We start from the raw sequence: 21,215 nt of genomic DNA, 5'->3' as shown, positions 1-21,215 counted from the left end.
ATACATAGTGGTCGCTAGAATAGCGAACGCTGCATATCGGGCCAACTTCTCACATTGGTGAGCAGCGGTTGGGATTTGAGCTTGCTGTTGTTTTACCACGCGTATCCTAAGAATATCTTGTGAAAGATCGCATAAGTACTACAGGTACATATAACTTAGCTTAGAATACTCTGAGTTCTACTGAACCAGCTGTTGTAGCTCCTCAAGGCTTAGCACACCTTGGCTACAACTCTTAGCAAGGGATCAGTAGGTAAACCCATAGTGTAGGTAGGTGCATCACTTACACCACACTAGAAGCAGCATGTCGGACAAAGGAGGAAACTCTGAGTCTCCCCTTGTGTCAGTCGACCCTCCACAGGTCACCTCCAGATATGCTGCACTTAGCTTCCACGAGATGCGACAGATCTGTACATCTCGGAAGTTAAAACAGGGTGCAAACCCTACCATTCCGTTTCTGATTGGTCTCTTGGAGACTTATGATGCTAGGAGGGCGGGTAACACTGACCCTTCTCATCCGGAAATGGAGATGCCTCCCCTCGAGGGAACCCGAGGTGACCCTGACCTTATCCATCTCTCCGCCGAGGATGAAGAGGAGGACGAGGAACCAGAGACATCTGGGGACGAGGCAGACAAAGGTCCAGTCATAGTTAGTCAGCTAACTCAGGACAACTTAAGCCGGCACGAGATTGGTACTAGGGGACCCCTGGGCCCTCTCTCGGGCCAGCTTAACATTGGGAAAGGACGAGTTAGGTCTCTGTCGAGAGGCTCTAACAGATCCGCTCGAACCAATGGCTCTCGAGGTTCTGCTCGAAGAGGGATGACATCACCTCAGAGGAGAATGTACGAAGCAAAGGAGAGGGAAGTCAATCTGCGGATCGAGAGGGAAGAACTTGCCCTAGCCAAAGAGAGACTCGCCTTTGCTCGAGAGCAAGAGTTGAGTGGGACCATTCCCACTGGTGGCAGCATTCCCCCACGGGAACCCAGGAGTTTAGACACTAAGCACCTGAATAAGATAGTGCCCCCCTTTAAGCAAGGGGACGACATCCATAAATGGATTACTGCTTTGGAGCGGGCCTGCACTGTACAGTGCATCCCCCAGAGTCAGTGGGCAGCTATCTTGTGGCTCTCCTTTGACGGTAAAGGTAGAGATAAGCTCCTCACTACTAGAGTCGAGGATGCTAACAATTACCAGATCCTGAAGAACGCACTGATTGATGGGTTCAGCCTAACCACTGAGCAGTACAGGTTGCTGTTCAGGGATACCCAGAAAACTCAGTCTCAGGACTGGTCTGATTTCGTTGATTGTCCCACTAAGGCTTTGGAGGGCTGGTTGCTGGGCAGTAAGGTTAAGGATTGTATCATTTGATCATGCAGGAACAGATTTTAAACAATTGTCAGAACCAGTTGTTGCATCAGCACCTTGTCGACTCGGATCTGACCTCTCCCCAAGAATTGGGAAAGAAGGCAGACAGATGGGTCAGAACAAGGGTTAAGCAAAACCAGGGCCAGAACCAAGGTGGTCAGAAGAAAGCAGACCAGAAGGGTAAAGATTCGAAAGGGGAACAAACTGACAAGAAGTCTTCGACAGGTCCCCAACAACCCAAAGAGGGGGGTGGGGGGGGGTCAGGTTTCCCAGAAAAAGAAGAATCAAGAAGGCCAATCGAAGAGGTGGTGCCAATACTGTAAAAGTAAAACTCACTGGTTTAGTGAGTGCACCAAGAAAGGAGGGCAGACTCCTGCTACTGCAGCCCCTAAGGCACCTGTGCCCCCTAGTACAGCCAGCAGTAGTAGTGCGCCTCCCAAGGGACTAGTTGGGTTAACCTTGGGTTCTGAGGGGTGTAACAGCTTAGCTGGTACACTCACTCAGGCTGTCCTTGTCTGTACAGGGGATGTGGATATATCCCCTGATGTCAGTCCCAATACTTTGGGCAAATACCGACAGACGCCTTTAATAAATGGAAGAATGGCTCAGGCCTATAGGGGCACTTGTGCCAGCGTCACCATGGTGACGCCTAACTTTGTGGACCCTGGACAGATCATGCCAGGTACAGATTTCCTGGTGACCAATGCCAGCAACGTCACTACCAGTCATAGTATGGCGATTGTTGCTTTCTCCTGGGGAGGGGTAAATGGCCAGAAAAAGGTTGTTGTTAGTTCAGACCTCCCAGTGGATTGTTTGTTGGGCAATGATTTGGAGTCATCACAATGGTCAGAAGTGGAGCAACGGACTCACATGGAGATGTTAGGCTTGCCAGCACACGTGTTTGCTGTGACCAGGTCACAGGTCAGACGATGCCCCACTGAACAGGTGCTGGATCCTGGAACAATGGACCAGACACCACCCAAGAAGAAGAGCAGTCGGGTTAAGGCTTCGCCTTCCCCCTTGCCCCAGGTCGAGGATCAGGTCTCAGAGGAGGCTGACCTCCAGGAATTGCGGGAAACTGAACCTAAAGAACTCGAGCTTGATCAAGTTGAGTTTCTGGGCTCAGGGGGACCCACACGAGAGGACCTGGGGAAGGACCAGTTAGACTGCCCTTCTCTTGAACCCCTCAGACAGCAGGCTGCCGCTGAGGCTGCTGGGAACGCCACAGGTACCCACAAGGTATACTGGGAAGATGGACTCCTGTACACTGAGGCAAGAGACCCCAAGCCTGGCATGACCAGGAGGCTGGTCGTCCCCTTGTCTCAGCGTGGTTTCCTCCTTACCTTGGCCCACGAGATTCCCTTAGCAGGACACTTAGGTCAGACGAAGACGTGGGACAGGCTTGTCTCACACTTTCACTGGCCTCACATGAACGAAGATACCAAGGAGTTTTGCCGCTCCTGTGTCACTTGCCAAGCCAGTGGTAAGTCAGGTGGCACGACAAAGGCCCCCCTTATACCAATGCCTGTGGATGGGGTGCCCTTTGAACGGATGGGGATCGACATCGTCGGTCCCATGGAACCACCAACAGCATCAGGGCACAAGTTTATACTGGTGGTAGTGGATCATGCCACCAGGTATCCTGAAGCTATTCCCCTTAGGACCACTACAGCGCCTGTTGTGGCTAGAGCCCTAGTTGGAGTATTCTCCAGAGTGGGCTTCCCTAAGGAGGTCGTCTCTGACAGAGGTGCAAACTTTATGTCGAGCTACTTAACTGCTGTGTGGAAGGAATGTGGTGTCAACTACAAGTTCACTACACCCTATCATCCACAATGCAATGGGCTTGTTGAGAGATTCAACAGGACCCTGAAAGGGATGATTCATGGACTACCTGAAAAGCTTCGGCGCAGATGGGACGTCCTGATCCCCTGCCTTTTATTCGCTTACAGAGAAGTCCCACAGAAGGGGGTTGGCTACAGCCCTTTTGAACTTTTGTACGGGCATCCTGTAAGAGGACCCCTGTGTTTGGTGAAGGAAGGATGGGAGAGACCTCTCAAAAAGCCTGCAACCAACATAGTGGACTATGTGCTTGGTCTCCGCTCGCGGATGGCTGAATACATGGAGAAGGCATCCGAAAACCTTAAGGCCAGCCAAGAACTCCAAAAAACTTGGCATGACCAAAAGGCTGTCCTGACTGTTTACCAGCCCGGACAGAAGGTGTGGGTGTTGGAGCCAGTGGCTCCAGCAGCACTCAAGGACAAATGGTCCGGGCCCTACACCATCCTGGAGAAAAAGGGAGAGGTCACCTACCTGGTAGACCTGGGAACTCCCCGGAGCCCCCACAGGGTGCTCCATGTCAACAGGCTCAAGGCATATGTCGACAGGAAGGACATGAGTTTGCTCATGGCCATAGATGAGGGACAGGAGGAGGAGAGTGACCCTCTCCCCGACCTGCTCACTCAGAATCCTGACGATGGATCGGTAGATGGTGTTGTCTTTTGTGGCAGCCTCTCCAAACATCAACAGGAGGATTGTAAACAGGTTCTTCAATCCTTCCGGCATATGTTCTCTCTAACACCCAGTCAGACCAATTGGTGCACCCATGAGGTTGACACTGGTGACAGCTTGCCCGTCAAGAGTAAAATCTACAGGCAGCCCGATCACGTTAGAGACTGCATCAAGAGTGAAGTGCAGAAAATGTTGGAGCTGGGAGTCATTGAACCCTCGGATAGCCCTTGGGCGAGTCCCATAGTTCTAGTGCCGAAACCTCACACCCCGGGCGGTAAGAAAGAGATGAGGTTCTGTGTAGACTACAGGGGTCTCAATGCAGTCACTAAGACTGACGCCCACCCAATACCAAGGGCAGACGAGCTTATCGATAGATTGGCTTCGGCCAACTACTTAAGTACGTTTGGCCTGACAGCTGGGTATTGGCAAATCAGGTTAGCTGAGGACGCCAAGCCTAAGACCGCATTTTCTACCCCTGGTGGGCATTATCAGTTCGCGGTGATGCCCTTTGGTTTGAAAAATGCACCTGCCACCTTCCAACGGTTGGTGAATCACGTTCTCACCGGGCTGGATGACTTCTGTGCGGCGTATCTTGACGATATTGCTGTCTTTAGCTCCACCTGGGAGGATCACCTGGTCCACCTGTGGAAAGTGTTAGAGGCTCTGCAAGCAGCAGGTCTCACTATCAAGGCTACCAAGTGCCAGATAGGGCAGGCACAGGTTGTATACTTGGGCCACCTTGTCGGTGGAGGCTAAGTTCAACCACTGGAGAGCAAGATACAGTCAATCAGGGACTGGGCTCCTCCAACCACCCAGACTCAGGTTCGAGCTTTCTTGGGCCTGACTGGTTACTACCGGAAGTTCGTCAGGAATTACGGATCGATTGTGACTCCGCTCAATGAACTGACGAGTAAGAAAATGCCAAAAAAAGGTTCAGTGGACAGCGAGCTGTCAAAAAGCATTCGATGACCTAAAACAGGCCGTGTGCACGGCACCTATCCTCAAGAGTCCAGACTACTCCAAACCATTCATTGTCCAAACAGATGCTTCTGAGTTGGGTGAGGGAGCTGTTCTATCTCAACTGAATTTTGATGGTAATGACCAGCCCATTGCTTTTATAAGCAGACGGCTGACCCCCAGAGAGAAAAATTGGTCAGCTATAGAGAGGGAGGCCTTCGCTGTGGTGTGGGCCCTGAAGAAACTGAGGCCATACTTGTTTGGCACTCATTTTAAGATTCAGACCGACCATAAGCCCCTCCTATGGCTAAATCAGATGAAGGGTGAAAACCCCAAACTGCTTAGGTGGTCCATTTCCCTACAGGGGATGGACTTCACAGTGGAGCATAGACCTGGCACTGATCATGGCAATGCAGATGGGCTCTCCAGGTATTTCCACTTAGAACAAGAAGACTCACCTGGTCAAGGTTAGCTTATAGTCCCAACGTTTGGGGGGGTCATGTAGGAGAGTAGGGTCTGCAATCCTATGATCACCCGGACTTTTTGCTTTTGTTTCACTGGTTTACGACTTTCTCGGGCTGTGGGCCTGCCAATCAGACCCACAGCCTAGCTGTTCTCTCGCTAAATTGATGTGTGTACCTTAGGTGCATTACCCAATTGGAACTGGGCCCCCCTGCCAGACCCTGTAACTCAGGGCATCGGTGTACCCAGGGCCTACCAGGGGCTGAAGCATGTATTATGCCACCCCTGGCTGGCCATCTAAATCTGACACAACTGGCTGCACGACAGCTGGGGCCACGTGGCGTACTCGCCCGTTGCTGTAGGTGTAGTATCCCTATACCTAACCTTAAAATGGACACCCGAGTTCCTCTCAGTCACTCCTATGGCAGGCCTTGACAATCCTGAAGGAAGAGTGCATGGAACCGTGTGAATTGGGCTCTGGCACCAGCCGAGCCCGGTTGCAGCTTGCGGAACCAAGACCCAATGGCTGTTCCATGATAACGCGTATCATATCGGTAACTTCGGTATCGCGTTATCAAGACATGTCGAGTAAGGTGTCATACGAATTGGGATGCTGCCCCCTCACCAATTCTGGCTACGAGGTTAGCATTCCGCCCTTCTAAAGGGACACGACATGTACGTAACTGTGAACCCCGGTTAAAGTTAACTGAAGCCTCAGCTCCACAAAATGGACGCTGCCACCACAGACACGAGTCTGACCTCCTGCTGCTGGGAGTCCTTTCAGCGAGGAGAGCTTGGACAAAGGGTTTCCTGTCAAGGGCAGTGTTCGCACCGTCCCAGACAGAGTTTGTGTATTCTGGGTAGGTAGGGCTTTGCTAGAAGGTGACTGCGGAGTGGCACCCCGGTGCTCACTACGCATCTGCCGGCTAGAACCAGTTCCACGGGCGCAGCCCCTGACCTGGGGAAAGTCCAGCAGGGGGAGAAGGGTGTAACTACCCCCTTCCTGGTCCCACCCTTAGGGCAGGACCTAGTCATGTACCCGCCCCTTTCTTTAGGATAAAGGCCGGAGCGGGGACCCTTCAAGATTAGATCATCTTTGAATCAAGAATACTTTCTACGAAAGGACTTCGAGACTCTTCTCAAGATTTCTCCCTTGTGGCTAAGGAGTAGTCACCCTGCATCCGCAGGCACCATCTAAGAACTCTGCGGTTTGCTGCAAGTCCTTCCTCAAGGATCCGACGGCCCAGCTCGACGAGAACCGGCCTCCCTGGCACCTCTGACCTCTACCCACGTCGTCAGCTCAGCTGAGATCTGTGGGTGCGACGAGACCTCGAGGGACCGGCCATCATCAAAACCTGCACGTTTTCTTAATCAGCACGACCATCGAAGCAATTCTCTGGTGAGTGCTCTGGGGTCCGAGAAGCCCCGACCCTGAGTAGCTCCAGCACCGAAGTGCAGTCTCCCAGCATCTCCACGATCTGCGTGGGGCCCTTCTGCTCGCTGCTCAGCACGTTGTCTGGTCACTAGCCGCTGGCTTGTGCCCTTCTTTGACGACATCCGACAACCAACGCTGCTGGTCTGGTTGCTCCAGATCGGCCCTTGCTCCCTTTTCCAAGAGGAGCACCCCGGACCCTCCTGGTCCACTCAAGACGCCATTTTAGGCCCACCACGTGGCCCTGAAATCTGCCAAGGCTTGTTGCCCCAATCCTGGGCCCAGCGACGCCGACAGCATCAACCTTCGTGGGACCACTCGCTCGCACCACCATCCTGGTCGCCGACAACGCCTCCTGGTCCGTGAGACTGCCGAGCCTAGCGTCGCCCACTCACCTAGTCGAGGTGACGGCCATCCGGTGCCTTCCTGGTACCCTCGGACTACTGGCTAGTAGTACGAACTATTCATCACTGGTCGCCGGCCAGCAACTCCTTTTCTTCCGGCTCCTGGCTCGTCAGCGAAGACCCCCGACGCCTGTAAGACTTGTGCAGCCGCAGCCCTCGTGGCTAGGTAACTTCGGCATTTCGGTGCCTGCATAGCCTCCTTACTCTAGGGTCCCGAGTCCCTCGCTTCCGACTTGCCTTATCGGGTCCGCCCGAGACCACTAAACTTTCCGTGCCCCCGGGCACTTGTTTTAATTGTGCACTTGAAGTATTTTCTGAGAGCTTTGGTTCTGTGCTTAGTACCCTGTCCTCATAAAGAGTACAGGGCTGTTGTGATTCTAATAAATATACTGTTTATTTTCATAACACTTGTGTGGTGTCCCTTCACTTGGTGTTCAAGGGGTATGCGATGGTATTACAGCTGGCTTAACACGCCCTCTAGAGTTTAGCCCGAAGACTGCTCGTATCCACGCTACTAGGATAGCTGGTCTAAGGTTGACTTACAACCAATCACCATAAGGGTCGTTTGGAACGATACATAGTGGTCGCTAGAATAGCGAACGCTGCATATCGGGCCAACTTCTCACAATCAGAATACGAATGAAATTGAAAACTGCCTTGTCCTCTGTAGATATGCGGTAATTGTATAAAAAAAAAAGGGACCGCTTGTCTCTTATAATTTAACCAATGGTTTAATACACTCTTAGATGATGTTTCATATGTATTAATATATGTATTATTACCTGTGTCTATCACTTTTAGTACTGCACTTATATTGTGTAAATGATCCGCTTCTTTCCGTCTTTCTTCTCTCACTCCTTCATTCCTTTCTTTCTTTTTTGTAATTCTATGAGTCAAATACCTTTTAAAGCGGTAGCTTAGATACTATGCTGTGACTACATCACTTAGACTCTGTGTGAGTCTGTTTGCCCACTGAATGGGGGGGGGGGGGGTCCAGGGAAAGGGTGGTGGGGTTGCTAGGGGGGGGACACGGGAGGGTCACCTAGGGGGTGAAAACACAAAAGGAAAAAAAAGAACCAGTTTTTTCAGCAAAAGAAACACTTAAAAGGGTACCAAATAGAACAGTAACAGATTTAGATAATTGCTGTATAATAAAGTTTTATATGCTTGAGGCGCTGCTACAATCATTTCCTATAGACAATGGGTAGATTAAATATTCAAACTTAGAATGTTGGAGGGCTATTAACAGGGGATAAACGAAGACGCTTGGCTGAGTTGCTTAAATTAACTCCAGTAGATGTACTCTGTCTCCAAGAAACCCATGCGCCATGGATCAAAAAATTGTGGTTAAATATGAATGGGTACAATTTATTGGCGGTCTCCACACAATCCTCGAATATAAGGGGGGTAGCAATACTAGCAAAAAATAATCTTGGACCAAGGGTACGACACCTTTCAGATCCCCATGGCAGATGGGCTATTGCTAAACTTGCTTGTGGTATAACCATTTGCACGGTTTATGGCTCAAATCAAGATGATCCCACAATCTTTGAAGAATTAGAGATCGAATTGCCTACTTGGCAGGGCCCGCTAGTTTTGTGTGGCGATCTCAATATTTCATTAATACCAACATTATCCAATATCTCCTCCAAAACAAAATATCGAGGACGTAAACCCAGAGTATACAAAGCCGTTAAGAGGCTTATAACTAATCTTGGCTTAACTGATATGTGGTTACACAACAATCCAAACGATCAAGGATTTACCTACTTCTCTCATCCGCATCAAAAACAGGTTTGAATCGACTACATATTTGCTACTGGAGATCTCATTTCACAATCAAATATAAAAAAATTCCAAGAATCATTTCAGACCACAATGCACTAATCCTTGCAATTACAATCACTCCTCTTTCTACTCAACAACGGTCTTGGTCATTTGACAGGAAATTACTCTCTAATACTGAATTAATTTCACACATTAAAAAGTGGACTGAAGAGTTTTTTAATATAAATCGTTTTAGTGCGTCTAGAAACGTAGTTTGGGATTCATACAAATCTGCTTTAAGAGGAGAGATCTCTAGTTTTCAATATGCTGCACGAACCAAAACTAGAAATTTTTATGAAATAAAATTGTCTGAATTGACTAAAGCTGAATTAGAGCACACCTCCCTGATTGAACAGGGCAAAGATTCCAATAATCAATGGCTTCGGGTAGCGGTTTTAAAAGCTGAACTTAATACTGATCTAAGCCAAAAAGCCGCTCAAACTTATAGAGCCTATAGAAAGAAGGTTTACGAAAGTGGGGAAAAAATAGGTAAGCAATTGGCATTACGAACACGTCAAAAAAATGTTTCTAATAATATTACCACTATTGTAGATGGTGGACGTACGTACGTCCAGCCTACAGATATTATTCTACAATTCCAACAATATTATCAAAACTTATATTCTGAAGAAGTGAATAATTCGGAAGAAGATATGGATACCTTTCTGGCTGGCTTTCTTAATAATTCGGCAGCCACCAGCTTACTAGACGATGCGGTGAGAGAAGAACTTGAAGCCGAGATCACATAAGATGAAGTTGTAGTAGCTCTATCACTTTTATCCTCTGGTAAAGCAGCAGGCCCTGACAAATTGCCAATTGAAATTTATAAAACCCTTAGTTTTCAACTAAGCCCTCTATTATTGGATTTATTTTTGGGTGTTCAATACAATGGCATTCCCCCACATTCTTGGGATGAGGCTAGTATTATAGTATTTCCTAAGAAGGGAAAATCACCCGAGCAGCTGACTTCGTATCGCCCCATTTCATTGATAAATTCGGACTCCAAATTATATGCCAAAGTGATGGCTATCAGACTCAGCGGGATCATTGGGCACCTGGTCTCTCCGTGGCAGCATGGCTTTGTTCCGGGTAAAGGGACCACCGACCATATTCGCCGAGCTATTGCCCTATTTGATACCATGTTTGTCACGGGGGCCAGATGTCTATGATCCTGCTTGATGCTGAGAAAGCCTTTGATCGTGTTTCATGGAACTTTCTGTGGGTTGCCATGGCACGTCTCAATTTCGACCCCAAATTTTTTAAATCTATAAAATCCATGTATCATCAACCTAAAGCAAGAATTTCAATATTAGGTTTGGAATTGGTTTTATTAACATTACAAGAGGCACAAGACAAGGGTGTCCCTGTTCACCTTTACTTTTTGCTCTTTATATTAATCCCCTTATCCTAAAATTGTTAGAAAATAATATTATCAAGCCAATCATATGTAATCAATATGAAACTAAAGTTTTGGCATACGCTGATGACATCGCGGTACTAACAACTCACCCGATAGAAGCGCTGCACGAAATTGAACAGCTCTCTCTGCAATATGGCAACTACTCGGGGTATTCTTTGAATAGGGGAAAAACATTGTATTGTGCACAGACAACACTGTATGCCTAGATACAAGAACAGCAAAAACTGCTGTGTATCTTGGTGTAATTCTATCTACTAATATCAAGACTTTAGTTAAAAACAACTTTGATCCACTTATAGATATGATTAAGACAGATCTGGACAGGGTAAATGGTTTATATCTTTCTATTATTGGTATGGTGAATTATTTGAAAATGAATATACTACCGAGATGCCTATATCTTTTTCGATCAATCCCTTTAATTGTAGATCCTAAGATAATTATGTTCATCAACAAGCTCACTTCTAAATTTGTTTGGCAACATGGGAAAATCAGACGGTCACTGTCTTATCTATCCATTCCGTTCAATAGAGGTGGGCTTACAGCACCGAATATTATCCTGTATCATTAGGCAGCTTTTTAAAAACATTTAAAACCAATGATTCTAGAATCACCGTCTGTCTCTGGTACTACTAACACCACTATCCCTACAATTTATGAATTGGTACTTGGGCAGGAAGCCAATGGCCTCCTATTAAGAAAAACTGAAAATGCCCACTATAAACAACTTAAGGGTGGAATCACTAAAAGTGCCTGGCTAATCTGGAACCAGATACTTAAACATATGCAGATTGGCAAAATTAACTGGTACACGCCCCTACTCCAATCCACTACTACTTCTGGTCCCGATTTTGATCAAACGGCTAGGAAATGGCAAAGACTGGGCATAAGAACAGTTAAAGATGTTTGGGTAAATGGCCCACATACTACATTTCAAGATCTAAAAACAAAATTTGGTCTTCCTGAAGGGGACTTTCTCAAATTTTCTCAACTTCATGCAAAATTAAAGGCAAAAAGGGACTTAATCAGTCTCCAGAAGAACGACCTAATAGAAGCATGTAATATTGCAAAAACTAGGATAGGAACATTCTATGATATTCTACTAACAAATATTAAGGATGATATCGAGAAAACAGAAACTAAATGGGCGGTAAAATTAAATAACCCCAATATTGATATAGATAAAGTACTTGATATGAGCAATAATTTGTTTATGGCTAGCAATTTAAGGGCCCAATTGTATAAAACAATTTATGATTTATATTTTACCCCGGCCAAACTATTTGTGTGGGGTAAAAGGGAAACTGATCTATGCCCACGTTGCTCACAAGGCCCAGCGACATTAGCTCATATGTTTAGCAGCTGCCCCGAACTTCTTCTTACAAAAAATATGATTGCGTCATTTTGGGAGAAAGTTTTCCAGCATAAACTTCCTAAATCTGACACCCTATATGTTCTGGGATATGATAGCTCGCTAAATTTAACTAAATCGGAACAAAGATTATTATTTATAGGTACACCTGTACTGAGATTAATTTTATCTGCTCGTTGGAAGGATAATCTTCCCCCTAGCTTTCAAATGTGGTTAGCTCGCTTTCTTGCCGTCTTTAATTATGAATCTGCAGTATTTGCCACCAGGGGATTTGAAACAAAACTTCGTGGCAAAGAACGTTGGCGCCCAATTTCTATTTGGAAAGAAAGTTTATTTCCTAGTGGAATTGGCTGAGTTAAACGAGACTCTGTCTACTTATGCTATTGCTTTTGTAATCCCCGTTAATACATTTGCACTTCTGTTTTCTGTTTTTTCTTTTAATTTTCGCATACTATATCTGTTATTGTTTGTATTATAATTGTCTTACTGAATCCAAATGTATATACTTTATTCAATGTCTTTATGCTAAGTGTTTTGTCTTATGCTGATACTGGTTCTTAATAAAAATAAAAAAAATAAAAATAAAAAGAGAGAAACCTTCCCATCAACAGCTCTCAGCACACACACCTTTACCACCCTGTTCATGCTTTCCGCTAGTCCATTGGCTTGCGGTGCATAAAGCGCAGTCTTCTGATGAGTGATCCCATAGTCCTTCAAAAAATCCTGCATCTCCTGCGAGATGAACTGCACCCCACTATCAGTGATGAGGAATATAGGTATGCCCTCACACGCAAACTAATCTTTAAGGAAATCAATGCCAACCCTGGTGCTGATAGAACTCACACACCTAGTGGATACCCACTTGGAAGAATAATCCACCATAAGAATTACAAATCTCTCTGAAGGACCCAAAAGCTCAAAGGGACCCATAAGGTCCAAACCAAGTTTGATCCAGGGCTCAATTGGAACCTCAACAGGTGACAAGGCAGCAGTATTTGTTACTTGGGATTTATCACTGGAGGCACACAGCATTCTTTACCAACCTCCTCAACATGGCTATCCAACCTGAGCCACCAATATCTTTCACACAACCGAGACTTTGTGAGATTTCTCCCTAAGTGCCCTTCATGAGCAAGATTCCCTAGTTTAGGTCTTAGGGCATCAGGGGGTATTACTCTCTCACCACGCATGAGCTGACCCTGACATAGAGAAAGCTTATTCCTAATGGACCAGAAAGGTAATAGATCAGAATCAAGTCTCTTGCTGTCCGGCCACCCTTTAACCACAGAGTACTTAACAATGGGAAGCAACACATCTTCCAACAAAGCTTGTTCCCATTCTGACTCTTGAATGGCAGGCTCCCTCACCCAGCAAACACTGACAACATCACAGTCCGAAGAATCATTGCAACACTCAATGGGGAGTCTCGAAAAGCAATCCGCTGCCTTATTGACAGAGCCAGGAAGATATTGTACTTGAAAATTGTACTCTTCCAACCCCTCATTCCAATGCTTAAATCTTTGGGTGAGTCTTTCACTCTCCGCACGCAAAACAACTTGAACCAAGGGGCGATGATCAGATCTAACTAAAAAGGGAATGCCCCAAGGATAAAACGTAAAATGTTTTATTGCCCAGACAATAGCCAAAGCCTCCCTTTCAGTACAGGAATACTGTTGTTTTGCTTTCTTCAATGCCCTTGAGGCAAATGCAATAACCTTTTCCACACCTCCATCAACTTGGGAAAGCACTGCTCCAAGTCCACACAAGCTGGCGTCAGTAGTCAAGAACGTTTTCCTCTTAGAATCAAAAAGACCAAGTGTAGGCATCTTACCTATTGCTTGTTTTACAGAATCAAAAGCCAAAATACACTTTGGCAACCAAACAAAGTGTATGCCTTTTCTCAGAAGGCCCCTGATAGGTTCAACAGTAGAAGCAAAATGTGGAACAAACTTAGAGTAAAACTCGGCAAGGCCAAGGAAAGACCTAACCTGCTCGTTGTCAGTTGGGGCAGGAGCATCCACAATACTCCTAGCCAGATCCAGTTTTGGTCGGATACCCTCCCCGGAAATAACATGTCCCAAATACGTGACAGAAGATACCCCAATCTTACAGTATAATCTATATTACCAGTCAAACCACTGTAAAGCAGATCTCAGAACTTTGTCATGTTCCAAATTATCCTTCCCATAGACTAAGATGTCATCCTGAAAGAGCATGAGATTGGAAATATCACCCAGGATCATCTTCATGATGTGCTGAAAACAGGCAGCCGCAGAGGCTAACCCGAATGGTATTCTGATAAAACGGAAGGCCCCCAGTGGTGTTACAAAAGATGTTAAATGTTTGGTCTGTGTTCCATGCATATTTTTAGAGACAATGTCAATAGAGTCTTGAGGAGGCTCCCTTTGGTTCAATTCATGAATGCTATTAGGAGTTGGAGCACTGTCAGTTATTGCCTTATGGGTTTCCATCTCTTTAGCCCAACTAGAGGTATTTTCCTTGCCCTCTACAATAGCTAAAGCTTCCTTGAGAGACGGGATTTTAGACAGAGGTTTTTCTTGTACTCTAGGACTATTAGTACACCTGACTAATTGATCACGTATGAATGAGTCAGTAAGATCCCCAAACTCACAGGTACGGGCAAGCGTTTTTAGTGAAGCTATGTAATTCCCAATCTTTTCATTAGGCTCTTGGATCCTCATGAAAAACTCGTGCATTTCTAACACAACATTGATGACTGGTCCAAAGTACATTTTCAACATTTTCTTGGACATTACAAACACATGAAACGGTTCACCATCTCCCTCACCAACAGGGATCACATCAATGCTCTTGTAAACGTTGCGCCCTTCCACTCCTAGATTATGAAGAAGAATAGATTGTATCCTATGAGCTAAGAACTTTTCACCACCAATGGCTACTAAATATGAATCAAAAAGCAGTTTCCACCTTTTCCATGGCAGCAGTGGTTCACCTTTTTCACAAAGAAATGGATGTGTTTGGCTCATTGTAGAGGCAGCCATGGCGAAATGTTTTAAATTCAAATAGTTGTTTGATTAATTAAAGGTAAAACAATTAAATGTCAAACAGGTATGTATTTGATGCTGATAGGAACAGTTTTGAAAGTCACGAAATTATTGGCAAGGTCAACTGAAGAAAGCAGCACATTGAGAGCAATAAGCAAGTGTAGACTTGAGAAATTATAAGCGCAGCACAGGCAACTTTGAAAATGAATGCGCGTAGGAACAGGCAGCTTTGAAAGTCACCAAATCAAATGGCAAAGTCAAATGAAGAAAAGAACTCTCCGAGGGCAAGTGTAGGCTTGAGAATACAAGCGTTCCATAGGAAACTCTCGAATGTCAATCATGGAGCACGGTAAATACCTGTAAACAACTAATTAGATTTCCGTAGCGAGATGAGAAGGCTTGTTCTGTGGTGAATTGCTGGTTGTCAAGAAGACGCAACAACAAAGATGGCGGCACGCACAAAGCGTAACGTGACGTGCGTGACGTGATGATGCGACTTACAGTTTGTGCGCATGAGCAACGTCACGAGAAGCGTCTCGAGGAGCAGCAACGGCCGAAAAAGAACAAAATGGACAAAATTGTCTGATTTCGGTTAGAGACCTCTCAGGAAGTCAGGACAAGCAATTGCAATGCAATAGGTCTCGCATTTGCGAGAGTTTGAGCTATTAGCATTGTCCATCACAATGCCTTTTATTTATGTTTTACAAACCAAAACGTAAATAAAAGGCATTGTCATTTACATTGACAATAGCTCAAACTTGCATAAATGCAAGATCTACTGCATTTAAAAAGCTTTTTTTGTTTGTCTGTTTTTTGCTTCATTCGCAAGACTTTGTAGCAAAATCTATGGGGGAGTCAAGTCAAGTCAAGTCATAAAATTTGTATAGCGCACTACATACCCAGAGGGTTTCAAGGCGCTTAGGAAGGGGGCGGAGGATTATTTGTCAAATATCCACGTTTTAAGCTGCTTTCTGAACGCTAGGTGGTTCTGGGTGAGGCCAAGGTAAGCGGGAAGTGAGTTCCATGTTTTAGCAGCCAGGTATGAAAAGGATCTGCCTCCCATGGTGGTCTTGTTGATGCGAGGTACAGTGGCGAAGGCTTGGCTGGAAGAACGTAGTTGGCGGGAGGGGGTGTAGAAGGACAGTCGAGAGTTGAGGCAATCTGGTCCGATGTCGTAGAGTGATTTGTGTGCGTGGGTAAGCAGTCGGAAAGGGACTATCTGCTCCCTTTGACACTAGTGATTATGCCACATAATTCTCCTCCATCACCGGCCGTGCTCATACCTAGTTCACTTCCTACATCAGCAGCTTCTTTACTGTTATTTAGAACGCTCATATCTGCGACCACCCAATGCAGGATCAGAACTTGACAGTCTTCTTTTATCACTATACAATGCCTCTCTTGCATCATCTCCTCTTTTAGCTTCTCATATAAACTCTATGCAGATGACAACCAAATCTACTCCCTCCCAGCTCTCAGATCGCACTTCCATGTAAGCATTTCTAATTGTCTTACCGCTCATCAACGGGCATGGAAGCGTTCATCGCCAAAATAGACACTCCAACACGATTTCTATTATCTAGCTTTGGCAAGATCCCCTTACTGAAAGCAATCACTGCAACCACAAACACCCATTAACTCACATTTGTTTGCTAGATTTGAAGTCTGCAATAGATTTTTGGTTGGCCTCCCCAAGTATTCCCAGGCACCTCTAGAGAAGATCTGAACATTTCTACCCAGATTCTATTCAGTCTTCCTAATTGCACCCCATCTCCACCTGCCAGCACAAGGCCAGTAGACTGACGACCAAGAACAGGGCCTTCGACAAATGTATAATATTAGTAGTCAAATCAATAGCAACCTCATCTGTAACTACTTCTAAACACATGTTCATGCTACACGTCAACTTAATTCCTGAGATTCACCAGCCATAACCTTCTTACCACATTTATGGAATCCTGTGCTGCATCCAGTATCTGAGTTTTCTAACCTTTAGACCAACCATTACACTGGAACTCCCTACTGCCTTTCATTTGTACCTCTGTCTCGCTCCAAAAATTCAAAATCGCAGTAAAAGGACCTTCACTGTGATAAGAAACACAAAATGGATAACCACCCACTGAAGTAACTATGGTTCCCTGTCTCTTGCATGTGAAGAGGTGTGGTGCAGTGACCAGTGCAGCTGACTTCGGAGCACAGCTTTCACGGTTCAATCCCCAGCTCTGGTGGCAGTTCAGCTCAGTACCATGTGACTCTGGGCAATAGCTCACTTAATTTCCACGAGGGCCTCCAGCGCCTTGAGACCCGTAAGGGTGAGATTTTTGCATCCCTATGTTGTTCCTGTTAGGTAATGATAGGCCCTGCCCCTTAGATATGGGTTTGTTCTATGCAAACAGAGTTATAATTTGGCACAATTCATCAAGACTAAAACTCCTATTTCCGACCACGTAAAGAACCCAACATTCCTTACCTGTGTACAGTCAAAACTATGTACAGCAACTGCCATCAAAAATTATTTTTCTTGCTACTTATAAATAAACTAAGTAATATCTATTGGAAGAGTGGAACCTTCACCTCAGGGTCTCATGGGGGTAGGGGGCTGTAATTGAATCCTTAAACATGGTGTAAAAAACAGAGCTCTAAAGCCGATGCATTAGTGCACTGAGCCAGCAGAACTGGTGTACATAATTGCATTTTCAGTTATGCAGAAGCTCCCCTTTGGTAGCACCACTGCTCACTGGTCACACTGCTCACGAACATGGCCACCATCTCAATGTCTCCTCGTGAACACTCTTAATGCCGTTCTTAATAGTCAGCAAAGCGTAGTCGTGATTGCGTGCAATAATAATATGGCATGACACAGCTTAATTACGTGTAGGAGTTCTCACCAGTTCTAGAACTTTAATAAAGTAAAGCCCTCTCGGGAGCTGGATATGCAGGGTACTTTGATAAGCGTCATCTCCATTATTAAACACCGAAATATTCAACATTAAAGTCTTCATGCGTCCGACCGCAAGGTACGCTTTATCTTCATAGGGCCTAAGAGACAAAAAGAAGCTTGTCAAGTAAAAATAACAACAACAAAAAACCACATCAGTCAGAATTCTAGTCTACAACAAACTGAAAATGAGGGATTCCCACCTTCAGGTCGACAGGCTGGCGCCATTCGGAATTGGAAACGCTTTGCCAACAAACATTTACACAATGGTTCGGGGTGGTGCCAACCAGTGTCTCATAAAACACCTCGGGAAAGAACTTCACCCCTTAACAAGTAACAGGATGTTAATAGGTCGGGTTCACACAGCTACAATAAGACAAACCTGCAAAACAACGCGGTACTAACATTTTAGGCGTCAGATATATGCTGCTTGTGCATTGTCAGCTATGTTGTTACTTTCAGGATGAGGTGGCACCCGTTTCTCAACTCGAGGTTTTTTTTTCATTTTATTTTTTTTAATTATTATGTAATAAGCCTCTTCCAGGAGCGCTGCCATCCAGTGAAAACATTTTGTTCAGTTCTGGGGAGTGACACATTTGCCTTCAAGCTTTTCTGAAGTGCCTCTGCGCCCTCTTCATTAACATAGTGCTAAACCCCTCAAAGTTAATAGACAAAGCCTAACTCCGAGCAATTTAGACATAACTGCAATTCTAACTGATACTTACAGGCACCGCCAAAGGCATTGACGCGCACAACAGAAATCCAGAAAAAATAATATCAGATAAACATGTTTATTTCATATCATACGATAATTAATGCAATCCTCTTGCATAATGCGCCGTTTTTTTCGGTAGTTAATTTTACGCCATGAGCATTTCAGTTAGTGTTTCGCAATGTATCAGTAATTAAAACGGTACCCTTCAAGAGAACTGCGTCACTAAATGGATGGGGAAACGTGTTAATGGATTCCACTGTTTGTTATGTAATGAGTCTTGTCAAATTGGGAAGAGCAGCTTTAATGGCAGGCTTTTTAACGGGTAAAAATAAAAATACATAATTTGTAGGTCGGTATTCCAATTCTGCATAGCAGGATTCAAATTCTGGTTACGTGGCATTAAAGGATTCCTCAATCATTTTAGTGTAAAGAGTGGAATCGCATTCTTCATGAATTACAACTGTGCTCATAGGAGTGCCCCGGTAACCCCAAATTTACGCTCTCCAATCAGGAATCCAGCAGTGCGGATTTACCACGCTCCCAGTTTTGTTTCTGCGCGCAACTTCCGCCTGGAAAAAACAAGGTGAGATTCGAAACTGATGACAGGCAGGCAAACTCAAGGCTCTGCGTGCTTTGTCTCATTGTGGCATTATCTCGGAGAACAGTGGCAATTCCACATTGGGCCAAAACCATGTCACGGATACTCCAAAACTCAGCAGGACTGAGATTGATCGGGTTTAAACCGCACTTTGAATCTCAGCTTTAGAATTCCATTGCACTGCACATCATTTATCACTACAGACGAAATCTGAGATGCTTAATTTATGATGAAAGGCTCAGTCAGCTCAATGTAATTGGACCTGCAGTGCAGTCTGAGTCTGCACATGGGCAAACCCAATTTCTGGCTTCGGTGCTATTATAAGGACTTCACCAAAGAGGCACGTGTATAAAACTGCCCTCCACTCGTGCATCAGTATCTGAGTAGTCTGAAATACTTGGATACAAATGCATAAACATAAAAGTTAAAAAACCCTTTGCACAGCAGCGGTCCCCATTTGCTTTGCAGTATGTAGTAGTTAATTGGGTTCCTTCCGAGTTATGAACTGCAACATTCCCTGTAAAAAGAGTGTTATGTGATAAGTATTATGGACGTAAATCTGATAACTTTACAAACTCATGGCAAGCACCATGTTAGCACATTGTGTTATTTTCTTGTAAATGTATAACCAAATTTATTCAGTGATATAATCACTTTTAATCTTCCACTTCTCTGAATAAGTACTTCTCTGAATTAGTACTGCTCTTGTGAGCTCGATTCTGACACTGTTTATTGAGCTTGTTAGCAGAAGACAAGCCAGAGAGCAATGCATACTATTTATATTGTTTATGGTCTACGGTAGGGACTTTCTTTACTGTAAGTGTTGCAGAAGCTTCTTGACGCTGAGTTTCCACATATTACCATAACTAGAGTGCATTGTCCCCTAAAGAAACAATAATGTAATTTTTTTTTTAACCCCAAAAATTTCCAAAATGTTGCAAGAGTGTGCCTGGTGCGTCAAGATAAATGACATCGCCATAGTACATTTTTTTTAAACAAATGTTATTGGCATTTAAAGAGAACATAATGCATGGCAATATTTAGCAATAACCAGCCTTAGTATATAGGGATGTTGGGCAGTGAAATACAATAATAAAGAGTACCATCTCTCATAATAGCAATGCAAAGTTCGATTACCAGCCCAACCACATCATCATAGTCCTATGTAACTGCTGCTCAATTCCCATAACATACAGCTCCCTCCCACGTCCCCACCCCCCAACATGGTCACGCCCTGCCACATACTGCCCCCAATAGGGGGTGCCAACTCTCACTCTCACTCCAATCTCGGTTAGTGTATAATGGCAAGTCATGTGTATATCCTTGTGCTGTAAAAGGTTCCTGGCTCTGAACATGTCGAAAGTTATATCTTATGAGGATGAAAACCCCCTTAGGAGGTCCTCGACAATCTCCCAGGTAAAGGGGGATCAGGATTCTGCAGGGCATCTACCAATGATTCCCAAGCTCTGGATAGATCCTGTGACCCCTGGCCCAGCTGAGCCTCATTCAAACACATTGCACTCTCATAACTCACCCATTTCTCCAATTCTCGCTTCCAATCCTCCACTCGAGGGCCCCTCAGAGATTTCCAGTTTCACATGATCTCTCTCTTTGCTAAAAATAAAGGCAAATCTTGCAACCCTCTCATCGCCTTATTCTTAGCTGTATTTGGGTACCAATGTAGTAGGCAATGGCCTGGCATGCACATGACTTCCCACTCAGTTACCATTGCTAATATCCTAGTAATTTCCTCTCAATAATGACCTAGCTCCAGGCATGCCCAAAACATGTGGCACCCACCTCTCCACATCTCGGGCATTTCGCACCCTACACAGCAAATCCTGGATGGATTGTCTGGCAATCCATCCAGGCGTGAGATATGCCCTATGAAACAAATGGAAATTAATGAGTTTAAACCTGGCATTCCTGGAAACCCTAGACATGCCTTGTAGAATAGCCTCCTAGTCATCTTCAGGGATAGGAATCCCCGATCTCCCTCCCACAGTTCTCTAAGGGCCTCCAAGGTTAGGATCAAATCACCCCGAATTGTCCTATAAGGACAAGTGACTGCCTTAAAGGCCCCTGATGACATAACCAAATATTGGCAACTTTTGGGATTTGGGGGTTCCAATGTGCCCCCCGCCAGTGTTTGTGAATGGCCGCCGTTACAGCACTGTGGAGGAGAAACTGGCC

At 45.2% G+C, this 21,215-nt stretch overlaps 1 protein-coding gene across 1 annotated transcript in view; it reads right to left on the bottom strand.

The window, feature by feature from the left end:
* Positions 1-21,215, bottom strand: part of ITGA4 (integrin subunit alpha 4) — a 531,379-nt gene that overhangs the window by 131,171 nt on the left and 378,993 nt on the right. The window contains exon 18 of the mRNA XM_086956223.1: positions 17,660-17,810. Within this exon, the coding sequence (XP_086812349.1) occupies positions 17,660-17,810 (151 nt within the window). The remainder of the gene's footprint in view (positions 1-17,659; positions 17,811-21,215) is intronic.

This window comes from Lissotriton vulgaris, chromosome 2_1, assembly GCF_964263255.1.
Source record: "Lissotriton vulgaris chromosome 2_1, aLisVul1.2, whole genome shotgun sequence".
Classification (NCBI taxonomy): Eukaryota; Metazoa; Chordata; class Amphibia; order Caudata; family Salamandridae; genus Lissotriton; species Lissotriton vulgaris.
This window is presented reverse-complemented; position numbering and strand designations above follow the sequence as displayed.